Raw genomic sequence first — 21,391 nt, 5'->3', positions numbered from 1 at the left:
TGTGTGTATGTGTGTGTGGTTTAGACATGGTACTGCCCTGAATACCCTTGAAATCTCTTAAAGGAGATAAAATGCACACACAAATAATGATGTTACTTTGATTAGTTTTACCTATTGTTTAAATTATAGCACTCTATATGAATATTTTTTTTCTGCCTAACCTGTCCTAACTTCTTCAGATAAATAGATCTTGCTACCCATAAGTCTCCTTCATTCTGCCACTTTATTTCTCTCAGTCCTGAACCAAACTTCTTGTTCTCTTTCTACTTTTATTATGCTGTTCAGTACATCCCTGTCTCTTCCAGGAAACAATGGTTTAAAAGCAGAAGAAAAGTTTAAAAGAAAAACTTCTGGTTTGTGGTCATTATGGAAACATATGAGGAGACATTTAAATAGGATCTTGAAAGATGGGTCAGACTCAGCACTGATGTATGCTTCTGCCAGTGGAATTCATCCCACCCTTTCTTACCTCAGTGTCTTTGTTCTGTGCAGGAATTTCCTATATTGGGACTGAAGGTGGAGGGAATGACATGAGCCAAGATATGGGGTAGGAAAGCTTGAGGAATATACAAAAAGGCTGATCTTTAAGTTTTCCCTCAGAATTAACTTATTCTTTATACCATCAAACATGCTCAAGAAGCTACTAACAAAAAACCAAAAATTTTCTCTTGATCCTGCCATTCTAATGAGCTAGTATCTAATACTGTCCTTTTCACTGGTTTATCTAGGCTACTGAATAGTTTCTCCTTTGGTCTCCCTGCTTTAAGCCTGTTATGTAAAATACAAATTAAAATATAATCACTATTTTCAGGAAATTGCTTAAGGTAATTTTCCACAATTTATGACAGATACAGGTTAACAGAATTATGTGCAGTGCTTTTTTAGAGAAAAAAATCAGTTTAAATTTATCTAACACATTGTCATCATATTACAAATCTTCATTAATAAGGAAAGGATCTTAGAAGTAGCTGAAAAGAAAAGCAATCTCCTATCAGGGTATCAAGTTGAAATTGCAAGGATAATTCACCCTTCACAACGAAACAAAGAAAAAGCTAGAATGTGATTTAGAGAAAGTTGAGAGAAATTGTACATCGCCCTAGATTCATCGATCTAGCTAACCTAGTAATAATATGAGGCTCAACTAGGTGACACAGTGATTAGAGTGCTGGGTCTGGGGTCAGGAAGATTCATCTTCCTAATTTCTGAGTTCACATCTGGCCTTAGACACTTAGCAACTGTGTGACCCTGGGCAAGTCACTTAACTCTGTTTACCTCAGGTTCCTCATCTGTAAAATGAGCTGGAGAAGGAAATGGCAAACCTCAATGCTACTCAAGTATCTTTGCCAATAAAACCCCAAATGGGGTCATGAAGAGTCTAACTTGACTGAGAGTGCTAAACAATAGCACAATGACATGTTAAGCTTAAAAATATGTACATTTTAAATTCCCCACAGCTTATCTTAGAATTTTTACAAGCAAAAGAAAACCTGACTGTATGGGATACGGAGACCCTAACCCAAATTGGCTACTCAGAGACCTCAAAGTGAAGGTAGAAAGTTTTATTAGAATTTCGCAAGAAGCGGGTGGTCCAGTCACTGGAATTATACCCAGAGAGAGGAGGCCAAGGCACAGAAGCAGAAACTGGATTAAATAAACATAAGACCACTCACCCCTCATATACATTACTATCTATGCAAAGCTTTACTTAGGATTGGCTCTTGCAGTTACATTCCCTAATATGGTATGTGAGGTGATGGTGAGCTGACTAGAGGTAAAGTAAAGATGAAACAGCTTATGCAGAAGGATATCTAAAGTTTCATTTCTCTTAAATCATGTGATTTCTAGGAAAACAAAAGTGAGGCCTAAGGCTTCTTATACTTTAGTGAACAGTCTGAGAAACCACACACCAAATCCCATACATGAACAAGGCCTTAAATATGTAAATCAGCTAAAGAACAAACCTCCAGGTAATTCTTGTAGAGAACATTATACTTCAGGAAATTTAAAAAGAAAATAAGGGAAACTATCAGGTAAAACTCTTAATCACAAAATCAAGAGAAACTAAATCTATATAAAAGTTATATATGGTAAGTAAAATAATACCCGAGTGCTATAAAACCTGAAAATGCCCTAAGTAAGAAGGGAAAAGCAGTGGGTGGGAAAATAACATGAATTTTAATCAGAAACAACAAAAACCCAGAGGAGTTGTTATAATCTGAAGTAGTATCCAATGATGGAAAGAACTGGTGTATTCATAATTGTAATTTATTCTGTGCATTGTTGTATATTTGTAGAGTGATGTTTTATAATATTCTTGATTATGTTTGATATCTTTAATAAATGTGAGGTGAATATATTAAGTACATAAACTGAAAGGGTTTGCAATACTTGGTGCTTATCACATAGCAACACATTCTGCTACTACTGTGCTTAATATTCATACATATCAAAGGAGAACATCAAGGCAACAACGATTTTTAACTCGTTATAAAATTCATAATTTTATCAACGATTTGATAAAATGCCAAAATGGAAGGTCATTTTAAAAAATAACTAAAGTTAAAAAATGGGAGTAGAAGGGGATAGAAAAGAGACTAATATATTACCAAACATTTAACATTTGTGTACTTAGGTTTTTAAAAGGAAAGGAAAATTCAAGAAAAGGAATTATTTGATTGTGGGGTCTACAAACATTGAACAATCAAAAGTGGAGATGAAAAGAGATTGGGAGATTTTAAAATAAGCCATCCTATTTAGGAAAGACAAAAGAGAAAGAGAAGGGGTTAAAATTTAAAAGGAAAAAAATACTAATCTAGAAACTGGGTTTGAGAATATGGTTGTTAGCTAAATGGTCATTTTTGTAAGGAGTAGGATATGAATTACATCTATGTTGTAGTCAAAGTAAATGTCTAATATTGAACTATTTTAAGTGAACATAATTTAGATCTTAAAAGAAAAAACAGCTGAGCATGATAGATGGAAAAAATAAAATAACAATTATAACTCTGAAAGTTAATGGATTTAATTCATCTATAAAATAAAATAGGCTATAGTATGAAAAAAAAAAAAAGACAAGTCATAAAAACATGCTCCCTAAAGAAAAAATATCTGAGACAGAAGGACATGTATAGACTTAAAATTAGAATTTGGACATTTTTTTGTTATACATAAGTTGATTCTAAAATATCAGGATTAGCAATCATGTTTCCAGTAAAATTAAATTCTAAATTAGAAAGCATTAAGTATGATAAAGTAACTATATCATGATTAAAGGAAAAATTGACAGCAAGAGAACACTAATATTAGATAATATATGTATGTGGGTGGTATTGTGACTACATTTTAAGGGAAAATAAAACTGAATTACAAAAAAATTGAGAGAAAAAACATTAATAGCAAGAGATATTGGGGCAGCTAGGTGGTGTAGTGAATAGAGCACTGGCCCTGGAATCAGGAGGACCTGAGTTCAAATCCAGCCTCAGACACTTAACACTTACTAGCTATGTGACCTTGGGCAAGTTGCTTAACCCCAACTGACCTCCAAAAAGAAAAAAAAGTGAAAAAAAAAGAGATACCAATATCCCATTTTTAGTATATAAGTCAAACTGAGATAAAAAATTACAAAATTGAATAAAGTGATGAAAATATATTTAAATGACATGTATATAAATGCTAGTTATTACTATTATTATATTAAACAAAAGAGTTGTTTATGATTACAAGAAATTAGAAAATCAGCAAATATATGCATAATAATAGAATTCACTAAAATCAAATAAGAAATTAGCAAAATTAAAAGTGAGTAATTGAATTCATAAATAATTTATGTAAAGTACTTTGCAAACATTGAACTGCTATGTAAATATTAGCTATTATTAAATTCGACACGTACTTTTTCAAAAGGTAGATAAATTGAGTTAATCATTTGCTGAATTAAGCAAAACAAAGAGAATGGAAAGCCATAATGCCAAAATAAAAAATTAGAAGAGGAAAACCAGAATAAATACCAAAGAAATAAAATTATTAGAAAATATAACATGAAGTTATTTGCCAATAGAACTCACAATATAAATGAAATGTATTAGTACCGTTTAAAATATGAAACAGCTACACTGACCAAAAGAAGATCTAAAGAAACCAATTTTAGGAAATAAATTGAACATGCCATTAATAAACTGCTGCATAAAAAAAAATCCATCTAGATGGATCCACAAGTCAATTCAAACAACAATCAAAGAACATGTCAGTCTATATAAACTCATGCATTTTTAAAAAATTCATTATGTTTGTCAAATGGGATTTCTATTTTAAAGGTGGCTCAACATTAGGGATAAAATTAGCGTAATAAATCATATGGAAAGGGACACCTGCTGTGGGTACTTCTTCCAAAAGAATAGATTAAACTCCAATATGATTTATTATATTTGTCTTGGGGAGTTACTTGAGGCCCCTAGTGATTTGCTTAGGGTTATACAACTAATAGGTATTAGAAGCAAGATTCAAAATTCTTTCTGACACTATCAGCACATTATGCATTATCATGCTGCCATATTAACAAGCAAATAAGAAAAAAATATGATTATGCCAATATATTTAAAAGTTCCAGGAATGTTTATGTACATACAAATATATATTTATTTTGCAGTTTTATTTAGACAATTTTGGGGAATGAACAAAAATGTTAATTGAAATAATAGACAAGACTCACAAAAATCAACAGCATTTCTACATTTCACCAATAAAACAGAAAAAAAGTACTATTTAAAATAATGACTGTGTACTAAATATCTGAGAATTAACCTATCAAGATATATACAGAAAATTATTATTAGTTAGCACTTATATAATGCCTACTATGTGCCAGGTATTATTCTAAGCACTTTACAAATCTTATCTCATTTGTTCTTCTAAACAACCCTAGGATGTGGGTGTTATTAGTATCCCCATTTTACAGTTGAGGAAACAGAGTCAGAGTTAAGTGACTTGACCAAGGTCACACAACTAGTAAGTGTCTGAAGCTAGATTTGAACTCATGTTTTTTCTGACTCTAGACCCAGTGCTCTATGCCCTGTAGCACCTACCTGCTTATAACATAAAAAGTCAAGATCAAATAATTTTTACAATTAACAGAAGAAATAAACAATCAGAGAGTTATTTAATATTAATGTTTTTTTCTCTTTTTCTGTTAAGTAAATCTAATAAAAATAAAGGTGACAATATTATTCAAAGTGATTTCCAGATTTAACATTATGCTGATCAAACACCTATAGCATACATTCAAATTTAGATAAAAAATAATAATAATCCATATAAGACAAAAGGTTAAGAAAACAGTTAGATCTTGAGTAGTGCAAATAAGGAATCTCCTGAAGTGCTGGCATTTAAAAAATTTGCACAACAAATTTCCATTGGGCTGAAGCCAGTTACCATATTTTATACAAATACTGCTTCAAATAAATCAAATTTGAATACATTGAGTTTCTTCAGGGGATTCATTGTTCACATTAATTGGGAACTAAGGGAATATGTAGAAAAAAAAAGAAGAAAGACTTTTACTCTCAGGTTTGAATTGTACTATAAAGATGGAATTACCAATATCATGTGGAGCTGGATAAAAACATAAAAAGATGTTAGTAAAATAGGTTAGGGAGTGAGTAATCAGATGCATACAGAAGTCTAGTGTTCAATAAACCTGGCATCATGAAAGTCTAGGGAAAGTATTCATTATTCCACAAATATTGTTGTGGAAACTGAATGGCAGTGTGGAAAAAATAGGAACAGAACAAAATCTTTCACTATATACAAGAATAAATTCCTAATAGATCAATTACTGAAGTACTTTTAAACTTACATTAAAAAAAACTATATGAAAAAAATATTATTACATCTTACATAGCTGTGAAGAGATACATTCTTAACAAACCATGACTTGAAAGAAATTATGACAAAATAGATGAATTAAATTATATAAAAAGATAAAGCTTTTTAAAAATCAATGCAAGTGAAATAGGAAAGAAAAACATTTTGAAAAAAATCTTCATATCAAAAATTTCCAATATAAGTCTAACGTCCAAAATCCATGAGCTGACATAAATTTGTCAGAGTAAGAGCCATTCTTAAAGTAAAAAGTCAAAGAATATAAGAAGCTGATCTCAAAAGGGAAAACATAACCAACAGTTGTATGCAGAAAATTTCAAAATCTCTAATGGTCAGAGAAGGTAAATTAAAACAACTTTCAGCTTCTACTTGATCTCCATCTAACTGGCTACGGGAAGATACAGGTTATTATTACACCACTGGCAGAGTTGTGACTTTCTCCAATTTTTAAGAAAGCAATATGGAATTATATGGTGTTACAAAAATGTGTACATTCCTTTGACACAAGAAACCTAGAGAATTTACTGACATTGGGGAAAAAATTTTTATGTGTATTAAAAATATTCTTAGAAGAACTATTTATAATAGTAAAAAAAAACTGGGAACATAGGCATCTGTCAAGTAAGGAAAGGTTGAACAAATCATGGCATACAGATATAACAGGATGCTCTTGAACTAGAAGAAATGATAAATATGAAAAATACAAAGAAATGTGGGGAAAATTAAATTATGTAGAATGAAGAAAACAGGACCAAAAGAATCATAAATGCATAAACTACGATTAATAAATTCAAAACAATAACAACTAATTTCACATTATACACATAGTTAAAGAAGATAAAAGAAAAAGCGGGCAAAATGAGCACTGCTATATTCAAATCAGTATACAGATCTTTTGGGGAAGAGTCATAATAGTAAATAAAGTTACAGACAAATGCATACTTGTTTACAGTCTCTTATTTTGTATTTGTTGATTGCTTATTTGTAGTTGCCTACAGAAGTCAAAGCAAAATCTATATTTAAAAAAACTCACAGAAATCATTTTTGGCCCTAAGGAGAAGCTTGGCACTGAAAGCACTACATAATTTTACAAATATGAAATTTAATTTCCATGTCCAGCTTTCTGTTCATTTGTAGCACCTGTCCAAGATACTGATATGAACTCAATGTGTTGTCTTTCCACTTGCATACCACAATCTGGGCAATATGCATTCTTCTTCTATTTGGCTTTTCCTGTGTGGATTGCTAGACTGCTCACTCTTGAGTTCCCATAGATCTCACTGCAGCTACCCTGTATACAGTGTTCTGAATCTCCAATGCAATCATTACAACGTCCTCTGAAACCAGGGGCATCCTCATCCATTACATTGTATTTAAAGGATTGTTATCTAGAAGAAGGATTAGACTTCCTCTGTGTGGCTCCAGAGATAGAACTAGGGGGCAATGCTGGGACACGTTAAGATTTTGGCCCAAAATAAAAAAGAACTTTCTAATCAAACTGTCTAAACACGGAATCAGCAATATCATTGTGTTCAAGGAGAAGTGGGATGATCATTTTCAGGAACATTACATAAAGAATTTCTTCCTCATTTGGGAGTGAAGACAAGAAGTCTCTTCCAATTCTAAAATTCTATGATAATACAGTCTTTAAAATAAAAATTATAATTTATAATTCAAAACAAAATTAAGTCAAGTGAAAAATTTCAGTAAGTCAAATTACCATAATATACTAAACTGACTAGTGATTTGGCCTATGTGTTTCTCTAAGTTGTCTTCCTGCTTAAGATTCTATGATTCTTGGACAAAACTGCCTTAGTGACTTACTCAGCTGCCGTCTCAGCTTCTAGCAAACTAGGATCCTTCCTACAGAGAGCAACAACGATGCAAATATTGTCATAGAAAGCAGCAACATGTATAGGTAGCCATCCTCTTTTTTCATATAGCAAATAATCTGCTCTGTAACTTAGTAGACAGACAGTTGCTTCTAATGAGCCAGCCTGAGCTGCAAGGTGTAGGGGTGTTGGACCTAAAATAAGTGAACAATTTAAATAGGATTAAAAGAACAGCTGACATAAAATGCTTTAACGCTTATGTTTTAAAACATACATTAATTCATTTGATGCTTCTAACAGCTTTATGAAGAAAATTCATAGCTATTGTTATCCCTGTTTTACAAATAAGGAAACTGAGGCTCAGAGCAGTAAAATGAGTTGTCCATGGTAGCACAGATACTAAGTGCTAGCAGTAGAATATGAACCTAGGTCTCTTCTAATTCCACGCTCACTCATTCCACTAAACCACACCAGGCCCTAAAATTTCAAAAAATGGTGTTATGCTTTGTTTTGTACATTAAACAATGATCTTAAGTTCATCTCTTCATGCAATACACTTTTAACAAGTAGGATTTATTAATTTCAATCTTATGAGTATTAATTAGTGAATAACAAGCAGGGTGACTTAAGATCTGTTCAGTTACTTTAGTGGTCCAGTCCATTTTCAATATGCAATATTAAAAATTAACTGAAAAATAAACCACTAAATAAATTAATGTAGTAGAATTGTATCAGGGCCTAGCTTGTCATTATTTGTATTTAGAAATGTGATGGATCAGGGGTGGCTAGGTGGCACAGGGAATAGAGCACTGGCCCTGGAGTCAGGAGGACCTGAGTTCAATCCGGCCTCAGACATTTAACACACACACACACACACACACACACACACAAACGAGCAGTGTGACCTTGGGCAAGTCACTTAACCCCAATTGCCCTACCTTCCCCCCTCCAAAAAGCAAAAAAAAAAAAAAAAAAGAAATACTATGGATTGCTATATGACCCTAAACATAACTATATACATACGTATATCTAACATACATATATAATAGTTTATATCATAGCACCTCCTGTTCCCCCCAACTCCAACAATATAAAAAGAGACTCATATTGGATTTAGAAAATTCTGTATGTGTTATTTTACTTTGGCAGTATGAGAATGAAAGATAAATAATGACAAAGTAGAAGAAATCACAAGGAAAATAAAAAGAATTTGAGGCAGCTAGGTGGCGCAGTGAATAGAGCACCGGCCCTGGAGTCAGGAGGACCTTTGTTCAAATCCAGCCTCAGACACTTAACACTTACTAGCCGTGTGACCTTGGCCAAGTCACTTAACCCCAATTACCCAGCCCTCCCCCTGAAAAAGAAAAAGAATTTGATTATTTTAAGGTTATGATGCACAGATATATTAAAGTGATGAATCTTATTTAAATATCTAATTTTGTTCAAATATGATGTTCTGAAGTAAGACATCTAGTCCTTTTTTTAAGTGACTGAAAACAAAACTCATTACCAGTTTCATTCTTTCAACTTTTCTTATGGCAAGAGAGAGAAGTAAAAGAAAACAAGAAAAAGAGATACATGAAAAACTTATTTTTTTTTTCCTACTTGGAAGTTTCTTTTTTCCACTAATAAGAAAAAGAGAGGAAGAAACTGGAACAACAGGCATCAAAAGTACAAAGAAACAGTTGAATGAAGAAAGCAAGGAAAAATTAGGAAAATCATGGAAAAGTCTTTCACACTTCATAAGCCTAAAGGTTGGTGATAAACGGATATGGCTGTAACTTATACTATACAGGATGAATCATGCACTGAATCAATCCTGTGCTCATAAAGACTGAGCTCAATATTGAAGGCTTCTCAATAAGGTTATTTTCTGTGGCTCATTTTGTTTCAACCCCAGGTTCCTCCTGAGAACATCAGAATTCCTTCCCAGACTTGCACAGTTCACATGACTCATAGTACCAGCAAAGGACAAGGTCTGGTTTGTTCCTCTTCATCATCACTGTTCTTTACACCTTTGCCCTTTGGTTCCAGCAAATTCTGTGGTCCAAGGTTCTTTGCCAAAGAACCTCTTTTTCTCCTTTAGTACTCTGTCCCTCTTCAACTTGAAAAGTCTACACACCAAAACTAAAGTGGAGGGAGCGTTGGTGCATGATTTTCTGTTTGCAGATGATTATGTACTCAATGCAGTCTCTGACGCTGAGATGCAACAAATTGCTGCTGCTTGTGCTAATTTTGGTCTAACAATTAACACCAAGAAAACACAGGTGCTATTTGAAACTCAGGGAATTGTGGAATTGAATCTTGTAAACTAAAAATAAACAAACAAATTAATAAAGACAAAAAAAAAGAAAACACAGGTGCTCCATCAGCCACCACTACACCATCCACATGTGGAACCATCAGTTACAGCAAATGGAGAAGTTTTGAATGCGGTGGATAAGTTCACTCACTTGGTAGTGTACTTTCCAGGGATGTACACATTGATAATGAGGTTGATGCACACATTGCAGCAGCTAACTCAGTGATTGAGAGGCTCCCGAGAAAAGTATGGGAGAGAAGAGATATTAGACTGACTACCAAAGTGAAGGTCTACAGAGCCATTGTGCTGATCTCATTGCATGCCTGTGGAACCTGGACAGTCTACCTGTGCCATGCCAGGAAACTGAATCGCTTCCATTTGAATTGCCTTAGGAAGATTCTGAAGATCACCACGCAGGATAAGCGACCAGAAACTGAGGTCCTTATCCCAACTAAAGTGCCAAGCACTCACACTCTGCTTCAGAGAGTGAAGCTCTGACGGGCTGGCCACATTGTTTGAATGCAAAACAAATGCTTGCCAAAAGACTGTTTTATGGAGAACTCACACAGGGCAAGTGTTTACATGGTGGTCAGAAGAAGCGATACACAGACACCCTCAAGGTCTCTCTAAAGAACTTTGGAATTGATTGTGTAACATGGGAGACACTGGTACAGGACCGCTCAGCGGTGTGTGCCCACATCAGAGAAAGTGCTATGCTCTATGAGCAAAGCAGGACTGAGATAGGTCAAAGGAAATGCAGGGTGCGCAAATTTGGAGTAAACACCCCAAATATTTACACAGATTATTTGTGCCCTACCTGTGTGTAACAGTAATGGAATTTTTTTTTTAAGCAATTGGGGTTAAGTAACTTGCTCAAGGTTACACAGCCAGTTATTTCGGGGTGTGGTGCTGAGTATCTAAGCCTGGATTTGATCCCCAGGTCATCCCGACACTGGAGCCGGTGCTCTTATTTGCTGAGCCACCTGGCTGTCCCAAGGAATTTAAAGATCCCCCTGTATTAGCTTGGTTTTTGGGTTGAGTGTTAAAACCCAGAGCTTGTGAATCCCACTTTTGGGATGGACTTGTTGACCTGAAAAGAGAGGGATGAACTGGGAGGAGCTGGTGTGGCAGATTTAGAGAGGCACAAGCTGAGTAAGAGAGGAAGAAGAATTTTTGGAAGTAGCATGATGGAGGCAGAGAGAGAGGGGGGATTGCTGAGGACCAGTTCTAGCTGCCCAGGACTTTTGAGAGCTGCCACCCGGAGCTGCCAAGGACTGAGGAGACATGGGTGTGATGCTGGTACTTTGTCTGTTTTGATGTTGTTTTGCCAGATTCATCAACTGGTGAAGGACAGTGATGTTGTTGCAGAGGTTCTGGAACCTTGCTGTTGATTCAGAAGCCCTGAAGAAGGATTTTCTTGTATGTTTATGGAAATCCTGGAAGAGGGTCTTGCTAATGTTTTCAGGGATCCTAGGACTGTTCTGCAGACAAAGAATTAATTAATGAGGACACTGGCAATGTATTTTGTGGCCTTGTTAAGCTTTGTCTCCCCAGGAACAGAGATTGCTGAGAACTTGCCTCGGGTCAAGATGAAGAAAAGACTTCTCTTTGGGTACTAAATGCTGTGATGATATCTTAACCTTGTTGTAACTCAGGGGTAGATCACCTTTGTGTTCTCTACTGCCTTTTTTGAGAAGGTGCTTGACATTAACTGATGATAATTGTAATTCAGTTGTGATCCAGGGGTGGGAAACTTGACTTTTTGTGCTCTGTGACTGACCAAATGAATGTACTTTATGATTGGAAACTAATCTCCATTTGAGAAGAGGGGCTTTGTGATTGACTAAATGAATGTACTTCCCAGGGGTGAAGTAGTACTTGGAAATTATTGAATTACACTTGGTGAATGCTGTATTTTGAATTATTCCGTGTTTTGATTTTGTCTGTTCTTCATTTGTCACTGAATAAAATGGAGGGCTGCTATGCTGGTATTTTGAACCTTGGAAGTTGCCTTTGCTTGGCATTACACTGTGGTAGAGCTCATATTGATTTGATTAGCCACAGTTGGACACATTGAAATTTGACTCAAGCATAGTGATGTCATTTTGGTCATCTTCAAGAACAAAGGACAACAACCAACCAACCAACTCTGTCCCTCAGATACTGCCATGGTCTCTCATTTCTGTTGAGACTTTGAAATTCCACTGTCTTGCTACACTATTGCTGCCTTGCTTCCTCTGTAGCTGCCATCCATTTACCACTTTCTATCTAATTCAAGAAGTATTATAACACTCATAATGTGAAATCCAGGTCCCAAATACCTCTAAAATAGGTAATACTTTTCTGGCTCTTTTGTTAGGCCTCAAGCCCTGCCCATCTGGCACATAAAAAGGTACCTTGAATGGCTGTGAAGCCCTTTTGACTGAACCATCTCAGTTTTATAGTCTCTGTTCCCTCATTCCTAGATGGACTAGAGTAACTGACTCCTACTTAGCTCTTCCCTGCCCTACAGTGCAGGCGGACCACCTCACAACATACAATTAGAACCTTCTGTTGAGACTTTTTACAGCTGAGGAAAACTACTTGCTTTCCTTTACATTTTAGTTCTGGATTCCCATCATCAACACCCATTGAGACCTCCCACCCCTTGCGGCTAGAGCCAAGTCATTCAAATTAACTGAAGCTCTGAGTAACCTCAGTCAAGGACTAGCAACAACAGAGCATCAAGGCTCGTGGCTACTGCCATCAGGGCTGCTGGAACATCAAAGGCTCTTGTATCTAGTTAAGTCGTGAAAATGAGCATTCCACTCAAGGATTCTAATATGATTATGACTAGAATAAGGATTAGGTATGTCTTGTACCTTGGCTTCTAAGACCTGAACTTTTTGTATTCTCTTCCCACCTCTCTGATCTTTCCATTTGTCTCCTTAGCTGACTTCTCATGGTACAAGAGAAAGAGAACTGACTTTGGAGTCTGAGAACCTGGGTTCGAATTCTGGTTCTTCCTACCTGTATGACCTTGAGTAAATCAATTAACTTTTTTGAGGCTCTCTTTTCTCATCTGTAAAAAGAGGCTCACTCAAGCCTCATCTACTCTTCAACTACAATAGTTCTACTGTATTCTTGTTCTTGTCCTCCAGGTTTTTTCTGTATCTGTTTTATTCCCTAAGGCTATACTGATCCTATCTTACAGGTTCAACTATCACCTCTTTTTTAAGGAATCTCCCTTATATCTCTAGGCCTGACCTGAGCTCTAGTTCCATATTTTCAACAGTACCCATTTTCAGTTGGATTACCTGCTGTCATCTCTAACTCAGGAAGTCTAAAACTGAACTTTTCCGCTAAAAACTAGGAAGATAACATGCAATAGATACACTGGCTCCAAATCATGGAGAATCCTAAATGTCAAGCACAGGAGTTTAGACTTCATTTTGTAGGCAAAGGGGGTCTGCTGGTGTTTTTTTGAGTCAAAGAATGAGGCATTCACAGCAGTATTTTAGGAAAATAAATCTAAAGACTTTTTGGGAGGTGGGTAGGAAGAAGAGAATGCCAGAGAGATTGGCTAGGAGGCTGTTGCAGTAGTGAAAGCTTGAGAAAGTAAGCAGCTTTAATGGAAAGAAAGAGATCTATTCATTCACTCACATATTCATCCTAGACTTATTAAATACCTACTCTGTGACAGATAATGTACTAAGCACTAGGGACACAAAAAAGAAAGTCTATAATCTCACGTACCTTACTTTCTACTGAGGGTATGAATTGCAGAAACATTTAAAGGAAAAACTAAGAGTTTGACTGTTCAGACCCAGTATGTCCCCTGGGTTGCCATTCAACTACATACATCTTCCATTGGGCCTTTCCTAACAATTCCACAATCATCTTCCTTTTCTCTGTCTACAACATTTTCAGTCATTCTATCATAGACTGCATTGCAAGTATTATTTATATTCTCTCTAGTCCCACTGCAATTATTTTAGCAGGCCCTTATTATCTCTTGCTTGGACAATTTTTTTCTATACCTCCAGTCTTTCATACTGCTGTCAGGATAATCTTCCTAATGCATAAGTTTGTCCATTTCATTCTCTGCTCAGAAACTTTCACTAGCTCTTCACTGTGTACCAGATAAAATGTAAACTTTTATATAAAAATGTAAACTTTTATATAAAAGTATATAAGGTATAAAAGTCTCCCCCCCAACTCTGTATCCAAACTACCTTTCCAGCCTTATTAAGATGCTATTTTCCCTTTCTTATACTCTATATTCCAGCTAACTGCACTGCTCATCATCCCCTAATCCTTTTCTTCCCTTTCCCATATCTATAACTTTCATGCATCCTACTTCTGCTGTCTAAAATGGTCTTTCTTTAAATCTCTGCCTACTGACATCCTTCCCTGCTTTCAAGATCTGGCTAAGATGCCACCACCTCTGTTAAACCTTCCTTTAGCCTCCCTGACTCTCATATCCCTCTGTTTGGACTTCTACCTTGTACTTGTCATATACAATTGATAATGCGGTTATTTTTATGAATGTCTTATCTCCCCAAGTGTGTAAATTCCTTTCTGTTGAGTTTCATCTTTGTACTCCTAGCACCCAGAACATTATATGACACATCAATTGCTTAATACATGTTTGCTGAATTAAATTGGATTTCTACTTAACTGCTTTTTGAGAGTATATCTTATCTTTTCAACTATACTGTTATCTCCTAAAGGGTAAAGCTTATCCTTTGCCTTTCCCCAAAGCCATATATATAATACTCATTATTCAGGAATTTTAATGAAACAATTAACAATTGAGAGTAGAAGGAAAGATCCTTAATTGTAGCTTAGAGGTCTGAGGTATGTTCATATATACATATATGTATATATGTATACACACACACATATATATATAATACTTTGAAAGCATTCATCTTTGGATCTAGTGACATTCATTTGATTTAAGTACATGGTATAATGGATAGAACACTGGACATGGAATCAGGAAGACCAAATTTCCAGTTCTACCTCAGACATTTACTAGCTATGAGACCTTGGACAAGTCATTAAACTTTCTGTCCCTCAGTTTCCTCATCTGTAAAATGAGAGTTGAGTTAAACTAGTTGACCTCTAAGGTCCCTTCCAGTTCTAAATCTGGAATGCTATGAGATATATTTTTGATCATTAAGTGGTAATGCTGATATATCAGTCTGTTCAGATCATATGCAATACTTAAATTCTGGGTCAGTTTTTGGAGAGAGAAAAAAATCTCTTTGAGAACTGAAGCTGAACAATTAGGAACATCAAATGTCACAATTTGGGGGAAAATAGGCAAACAAGCACTTTACAACCTTAACAAAGGACCATTTACTATGACCTTTAGTCTTTATAGATCCTTTTGTAGATAAAATATTTACACAATAATAAAAGGAATGAACTTTTTTAGTATTTATGACAAATTTTAAAAAGGAAATTTTATTAATATTTCACTTATGTCTCACCATCCTTGTCCTTTTTCATTTCTGCTTTGGCAGACTCTTTTCCTAAACAGGAATGAACAAAAGAGTAAGATTAACCATCACTTTACAATTAGCTCATTTATTCACAATGTAAAACTACTTAAGAGAAGTTCTCTGAAGATGTGCTTACATGAGCAAAAGCAAAACTATGACAACAGCCTCAGAACTCAGCAGTGCATCAGATAAGCATGAAAAGGAGGAAGTCTGTAATGGGAGCTGACAGTGGAAGGTTTCAGAGAATAGGAACCCTAATCCCATTTCCTACCAGAAGCTTTGAAAATACAGGCATTATTCAACATCTCCAGTCATGTCTGTATTAAATAATAATAGTTTGCACTTATATGACCCTTTTAGATTTTCAAACTGCCTTAGAGTATATATAGTATCTCATTTAATCCTCCCAACAACCCTGTGGTGTATGTAGGCTCTTATTATGCCCATTCCATAGATGAGGAAACTAAGGCTGGAAGGTTATGTTTTTTGCCCAGGGTCACACACTTGGTGTTTGAGACGAGACCTGAACCCAGATCTCCCTGACTAGTTTCTGTGTTTGGGGCAAGGGTGTTCTAGAATTAGTTCTAAGAATAGATTGTTAAATTTTCCATGTAAGCATTTATACCTCAGAAATTGGAGCTATAAATGATGAGAAAACTGAGGCTGATGGACATTAAGTGACTTACCCTGGGTCATATTTTAGAGCTAAAATCATGTAAATGTGTCAGAATTCGTTTTACTCACCTTTATCAATTTTCCATGTAAGCATTTACACCTCATAAATTGGAGCTATAAAGTAGGGTTCAATTTATTGTATTGTTGATTGTCTAGACTTAACAAAGTATTAATAATGAAAAAAATAATGCAGATTAAACTTGAAACGTGTATGTACATTTTCCCCCCAGAAATCCTAGTTGTTAAACATTTACCAGCACAACCCTTAATTGCTCTATTAACACTGAGCTCAACAGAAGTGTAGTGGAAGATTTAGGGAATGAAATCATCACCAGATTGGAAGCCTGATGAACAATGATGATAGTAATAATAATAAAATAGCACAGGAGCAGCTAGGTGGCACAATGAATAGAGCACCAGCCCTGGAGTCAGGAAGACCTGAGTTCAAATCTGGCCTCAGACACTTAACACAAAAACTAGCCATGTGGTGTTGGGCAAGTCACTTAAATCCAATTGCCCTACTTTCCTCCCTCAAAAAAAAAATAGCACTTTTAGGGTTCGCAAAGTGCTTGATGTTTAAAATCTCATTTGAGCCTTACTAGCTTGGAATATTGGCTAAAATTAACAGTTCCCTGACTGGTCAGAAGAAGTGGTCTAAGAAAAAAAGCAGAAAGTCAAAGATTAAGTAGAAATACACAGAAATTGAAATAAAAGTCAAGAGAATAGAGAGCACAAGAATGTGACATAAAGGAAAAGGAAAAAGAAATTGAGTCACTGAAGCTGTGCAACAGCTATGAGGCCTTTCCCAGAGATGGAAGCTTCTCATGTTCCATAAAACAAGGAGGAATCACAATTACCATGAGGAATTCAAAGAACAAAAACAAAACAAAAACAAAAAAACTTGCTGATGCACCCAGGAGGAAGAGAAATGTGGAGGCAGATGCCAACTCCTGCTGAGGACTATAAGAGTGACTGTAGACTATGCAGTGTATATTGACCAATATTGAATATATTTCTGCAATGTGTATTCAGTACAGGATAGTGAACTGTACCCCATCACTACACACTTCTGGTGATTCACATTGGAGGGAATGACCAGAAGAAACCTAAAAAGGCTCCATTAGGACTATGAAATCCTAGGTAAGAAACTAAATTAATTAGTCATCCAACAAACATTCTAAAGGTTTATACTATATGCTAAATGCCATGGTATGCACTGAGGGTACTCAATAAATTCCATTCTAGAGGCAGAAAGATCAGGAAAGATTTGTTCTTGAACTGAGCTTTGAAGGAAGCTAGGGCTTCCAGCAGGTAGGGGTAAGGAAGGATCACATCCAGACACGAGAAGCAGTTTGTACAGAATCATGGCAATTGGAGAGGAAATGCCATGTGTGAGGAGCAGTAAGAAGTCAAGTTTGGCAGGACCGTAGAGTGTGTGAAGGGGGAAGGTGCACAAATGGGTATGGAAGAGTAGGCTGGAGGCAGATTGTGAAGGACCTTAAGTGCCAAACAGAGTTTGAGTTTTATCTTAGAGGTAACTGGGATCAAGCATAAACTCCTTTGTTTGAAATTATTTAATTTCCTTTCACACTCTGTGGTGCAGCCAAACTTACTTTCTTATTTTCTTTGCATATGGCATCTCACCTTCCCATCCAGTGCATTTGCATTGGTTGTTTCTTGTGGCTGGAATGCATTTCTCTCTCACCTCAGTCTCTCAGTCTCTCCTTCCAGGCATAGCTCTTAGAATCCCTCCTTTCCTTCAGGACTCACCTTTAAGCCTTTCTCAATCCTCCCAGTTATTTGTGGCTCCCCATCTCCCAAATCACTTTTTACTTATTTTGAGTATATTTTGTCTATACCTTCAAATGTACACATTGCCTCTCCTGGGTAAAATGTAAGATCCTTGAGGGCAAGGATGGTTTCACTTTTGTCTTTGTAACCCCATTGCCTAACATGGTGCCTGCTTCATAGTGTTTAATAAATGCTTGTTGAATAATCAGTCAAACTAAGAATTTAAGCACTGATCAGGAATCTCTTAAGTCATTAAAATTTGTCACTATCAGATTTAAATGACTATTCAAAGAAGGAATGCAAACAAGGAGATGGTATTATATCATTTGGGGTTCAGATGTTCTCAATGTAAAAGAAGAAATTAACAAGACAAACACAATGTTATTTTAGTTTTAAAACATGCTGGTACCTAGGTTGCTCATCACACATCTTCTCTGGTTAACATTCACATTAGCACTACACAGCTGGCATATAATGGGCACTCTGTTGTGTAGAGCAGCATAATGGAGAATACAATAACCCAATTCATCTGTAACAATGATAGTGGAGGATGAGGTTTTTCGACAGAATGTATGGAAGACAGCCGATAATCCTCTTTCAACAGCGCACTTCATACCATAGGGCAAGCTCTAAAATCATGTAAATGTGTCAGAATTAGTTTTACTCACCTTTATCAAAAAGAACAAATAATATTTTTGTATTATAATGTTATTGGAACCCAGGGGATTCAAGCATAATTTTAATAATGATGATGATGATAGTTAACACATGTAATGCTTATTATTAATGCACTGTGCTAAGTGCTTTAAAATTATTACAATAGCCAGGGAGATAGGTGCTATTATTGTCATCTCCATTTTATATATAAGAAAACTGAGGGGTAGGGGTGGCCAGGTGGCTCAGCAAGTAAGAGCACCAGCTCCAGTGTCAGGATGACCTGGAGATCAAATCCCGGGCTCAGATACTCAGCACCACACCCAGAAATAACTGGCCGTGTAACCTTGAGCAAGTTACTTAACCCCGATTGCTAAAAGAAAAAAAAAAAGAAAACTGAGGGGGGCGGCTAGGTGGCACAGTGAATAGAGCACCAACCTTGGAGTCAAGAGGACCTGAGTTCAAATACAACCTCAGACATTTAACATTTACTAGCCATGTGACCTTGGGCAAGTCACTTAACCCTGATTGCCCTACCCTGCCCCCTCCAAAAAGCAAAAAAAGGAAGGAAGGAAGGAAGGAAGGAAGGAAGGAAGAAAGAAAGAAAGAAAGAAAGAAAGAAAGAAAGAAAGAAAGAAAGAAAGAAAGAAAGAAAGAAAGAAAGAGAGAGAGAGAGAGAGAGAGAGAAAGAAAGAAAGAAAGAAAGAAAGAAAGAAAGAAAGAAAGAAAGAAAGAAAGAAAGAAAGAGAAAGAGAGAAAATTGAGGCAAACAGGGTTAAGTGACTTACCCAGGGTCACCTCTCTAGTAAATGTCTAAGGCCAAATTTGAACTCAAGATTTCCTAATTCCAGGGACTCTAGGCCCAGCGCTCTATCTGCTCTGCCACTTAGCTGTCACTTTTAAAGAAGGATCCACAAATGTACTTATACTAAGCAGAAATTAAGTTTATTGAGGCAATAACTAAAAGTTGTTTAGTCTAACTAACATAAATGTGAAACCTTTTGGAAACCACTGTAGAAATTTTTTTATTTATAGAAAGGTAAAAGCGAGGCAAGCATGATATGATGGATTGACCACTGGTCTAAGAGTTGGGATAATTGTGCCCTAGTTGTGATTCTACTACTAACATGCTGTGAGAGCTTGAATAAATCATACTCTCTTTGGGCCTCAATTTCTACATTTTTAAAACAAAGGATTTGGACTAAATAATCTCTGAAGTTATATTTTAGCTCTAAAATGTAACCCAGGCTAAGTCACTTAATGTCTGTCAGCCTCAGTTTTCTCATCTACAAAATGGAGATAATAACATCTACCTCACAGGGTCATTTTGAGAATCAAGTGAGATAATATATGTAGAGGATCTTGCAAACCTTAAAGCAGTATATGAATGCTAGCTACTATTTTCTCAGGTCTTTTTGTTTAAAAAAAAATTAACCATAAAAAAATAAAAATAAATTAACTGTGAAAGTAGTTGTAGACATTTAAAAATAGGGCAGTTACTGTCTTTTTTGAAAATTTCAAATTCATTCCCATCCGAAAGTCAGATAATGGATTAACACCATTAAGATTCCTTCCTTATGACTTAGGAAGATGATCAATAAAAAAAGCCTGCCCTTGAAATAACAGATCTATATATCTGTTATTATAACACAACTTGACTATTTTCTACATTAGGTCTCTTTCACTTTGTTCACTTGTCTGGACACATGCAATCAGTTGACAAGTCCTTAGAAATACTTTTGAAATACTAAAATAATAATTCACTTACATTTTTGTTTGTGTGCATATGTCAATGCTTCATTGGATTAGTACTCCTTCCAATGATGTAAATCATAACCCATCCATATCTTATTTTGAGAAATTCCTATCCATGTTCTCTCATGAATTGTACCCTCAAAGGAACTGAATTGTTGAAGCAACTCCTCTCCTCCAGACCTTAAAAACTTCATCTCTTCTCTCCTGCCTCAAAAGGAAAGGTGGTCTTACTCCTTTCCAAGGCTACCCTCTCTACTTGTGCCCTTGGTCTCTTCCAACCCTTCCTTTTATTTTTCAACAATTCCCCTTCCCTTCCACATTTAATCTCTCAACGTACTAGTTTCTTCCAGTCCTTTAGACATGCTCCTTTAGAGCCCATTCTCACCCCTAGTAATTGCCTACTAGACACACGAATATATGAACAAAAATCCCTAAGTCAATGTTAACCTATTTGCTGAACCCATAGCAAGTTCTAAAGTCTTGGAGACTGGCTAGTCAGTTAAGAGTTGTAAGAAATTTGGGCCATGAACAAACAATGACCACTTTCTGTCAAAAGCCCCTTGTGAACTTAAGGACACCTTTGCTCACAATGACTTCATTCAAGCTCTTGGCAATCTCACCATTCTATTGTAACTTTTCTTTCTAGAGTCACTGACTTCTTTATTGATACATCGATTGGCTTTTTTCAGTCTTCACTTTCCTTCACCTTTTAAACATATTTCATACTTTGATCACATCGTCTTTTATTGGTGCTCCGTGATCCTTTGGATTTCATTCCCTTCCATTATTTTGTTGGTTCCCCCCCCTCCTTCATTCCTTCTTTTCTGTCTTCTTACCTGGATCTTCTTCCTTCCTCTATACTTAAATGTGAGCATTTCCTAAGGCTCTGCCTTTACTCCCCTCTTTTTCTCTTGTTATACCCTCTCACTTGATAGCTCTATCCACTCCCATAAGTTTGACTATCACCTCTATGCAGATGACACCCAAAATTATGTCTCTTATTCTACATTTCC

General features: G+C 35.9%; 1 protein-coding gene across 1 annotated transcript in view; it reads right to left on the bottom strand.

Annotated features, from left to right (window-relative positions):
• The window catches only part of ANKAR (ankyrin and armadillo repeat containing), a 94,115-nt gene that overhangs the window by 50,814 nt on the left and 21,910 nt on the right, over positions 1-21,391 (bottom strand). Inside the window, exons 6-7 of the mRNA XM_069064547.1 lie at positions 18,379-18,598; positions 7,702-7,903 (exon numbers count right to left, since the gene is read on the bottom strand). Coding sequence (XP_068920648.1) covers positions 7,702-7,903; positions 18,379-18,598 — 422 coding nt within the window. The remainder of the gene's footprint in view (positions 1-7,701; positions 7,904-18,378; positions 18,599-21,391) is intronic.

This window comes from Petaurus breviceps, unplaced genomic scaffold (genome assembly GCF_028583685.1).
Source record: "Petaurus breviceps papuanus isolate PSGF00001 unplaced genomic scaffold, PetGlider_PUasm1.0 90638, whole genome shotgun sequence".
NCBI classification, from domain to species: domain Eukaryota; kingdom Metazoa; phylum Chordata; class Mammalia; order Diprotodontia; family Petauridae; genus Petaurus; species Petaurus breviceps.
Note: the sequence above shows the minus strand (reverse complement) of the source record. Positions and strands in the feature narration are given on the sequence as shown.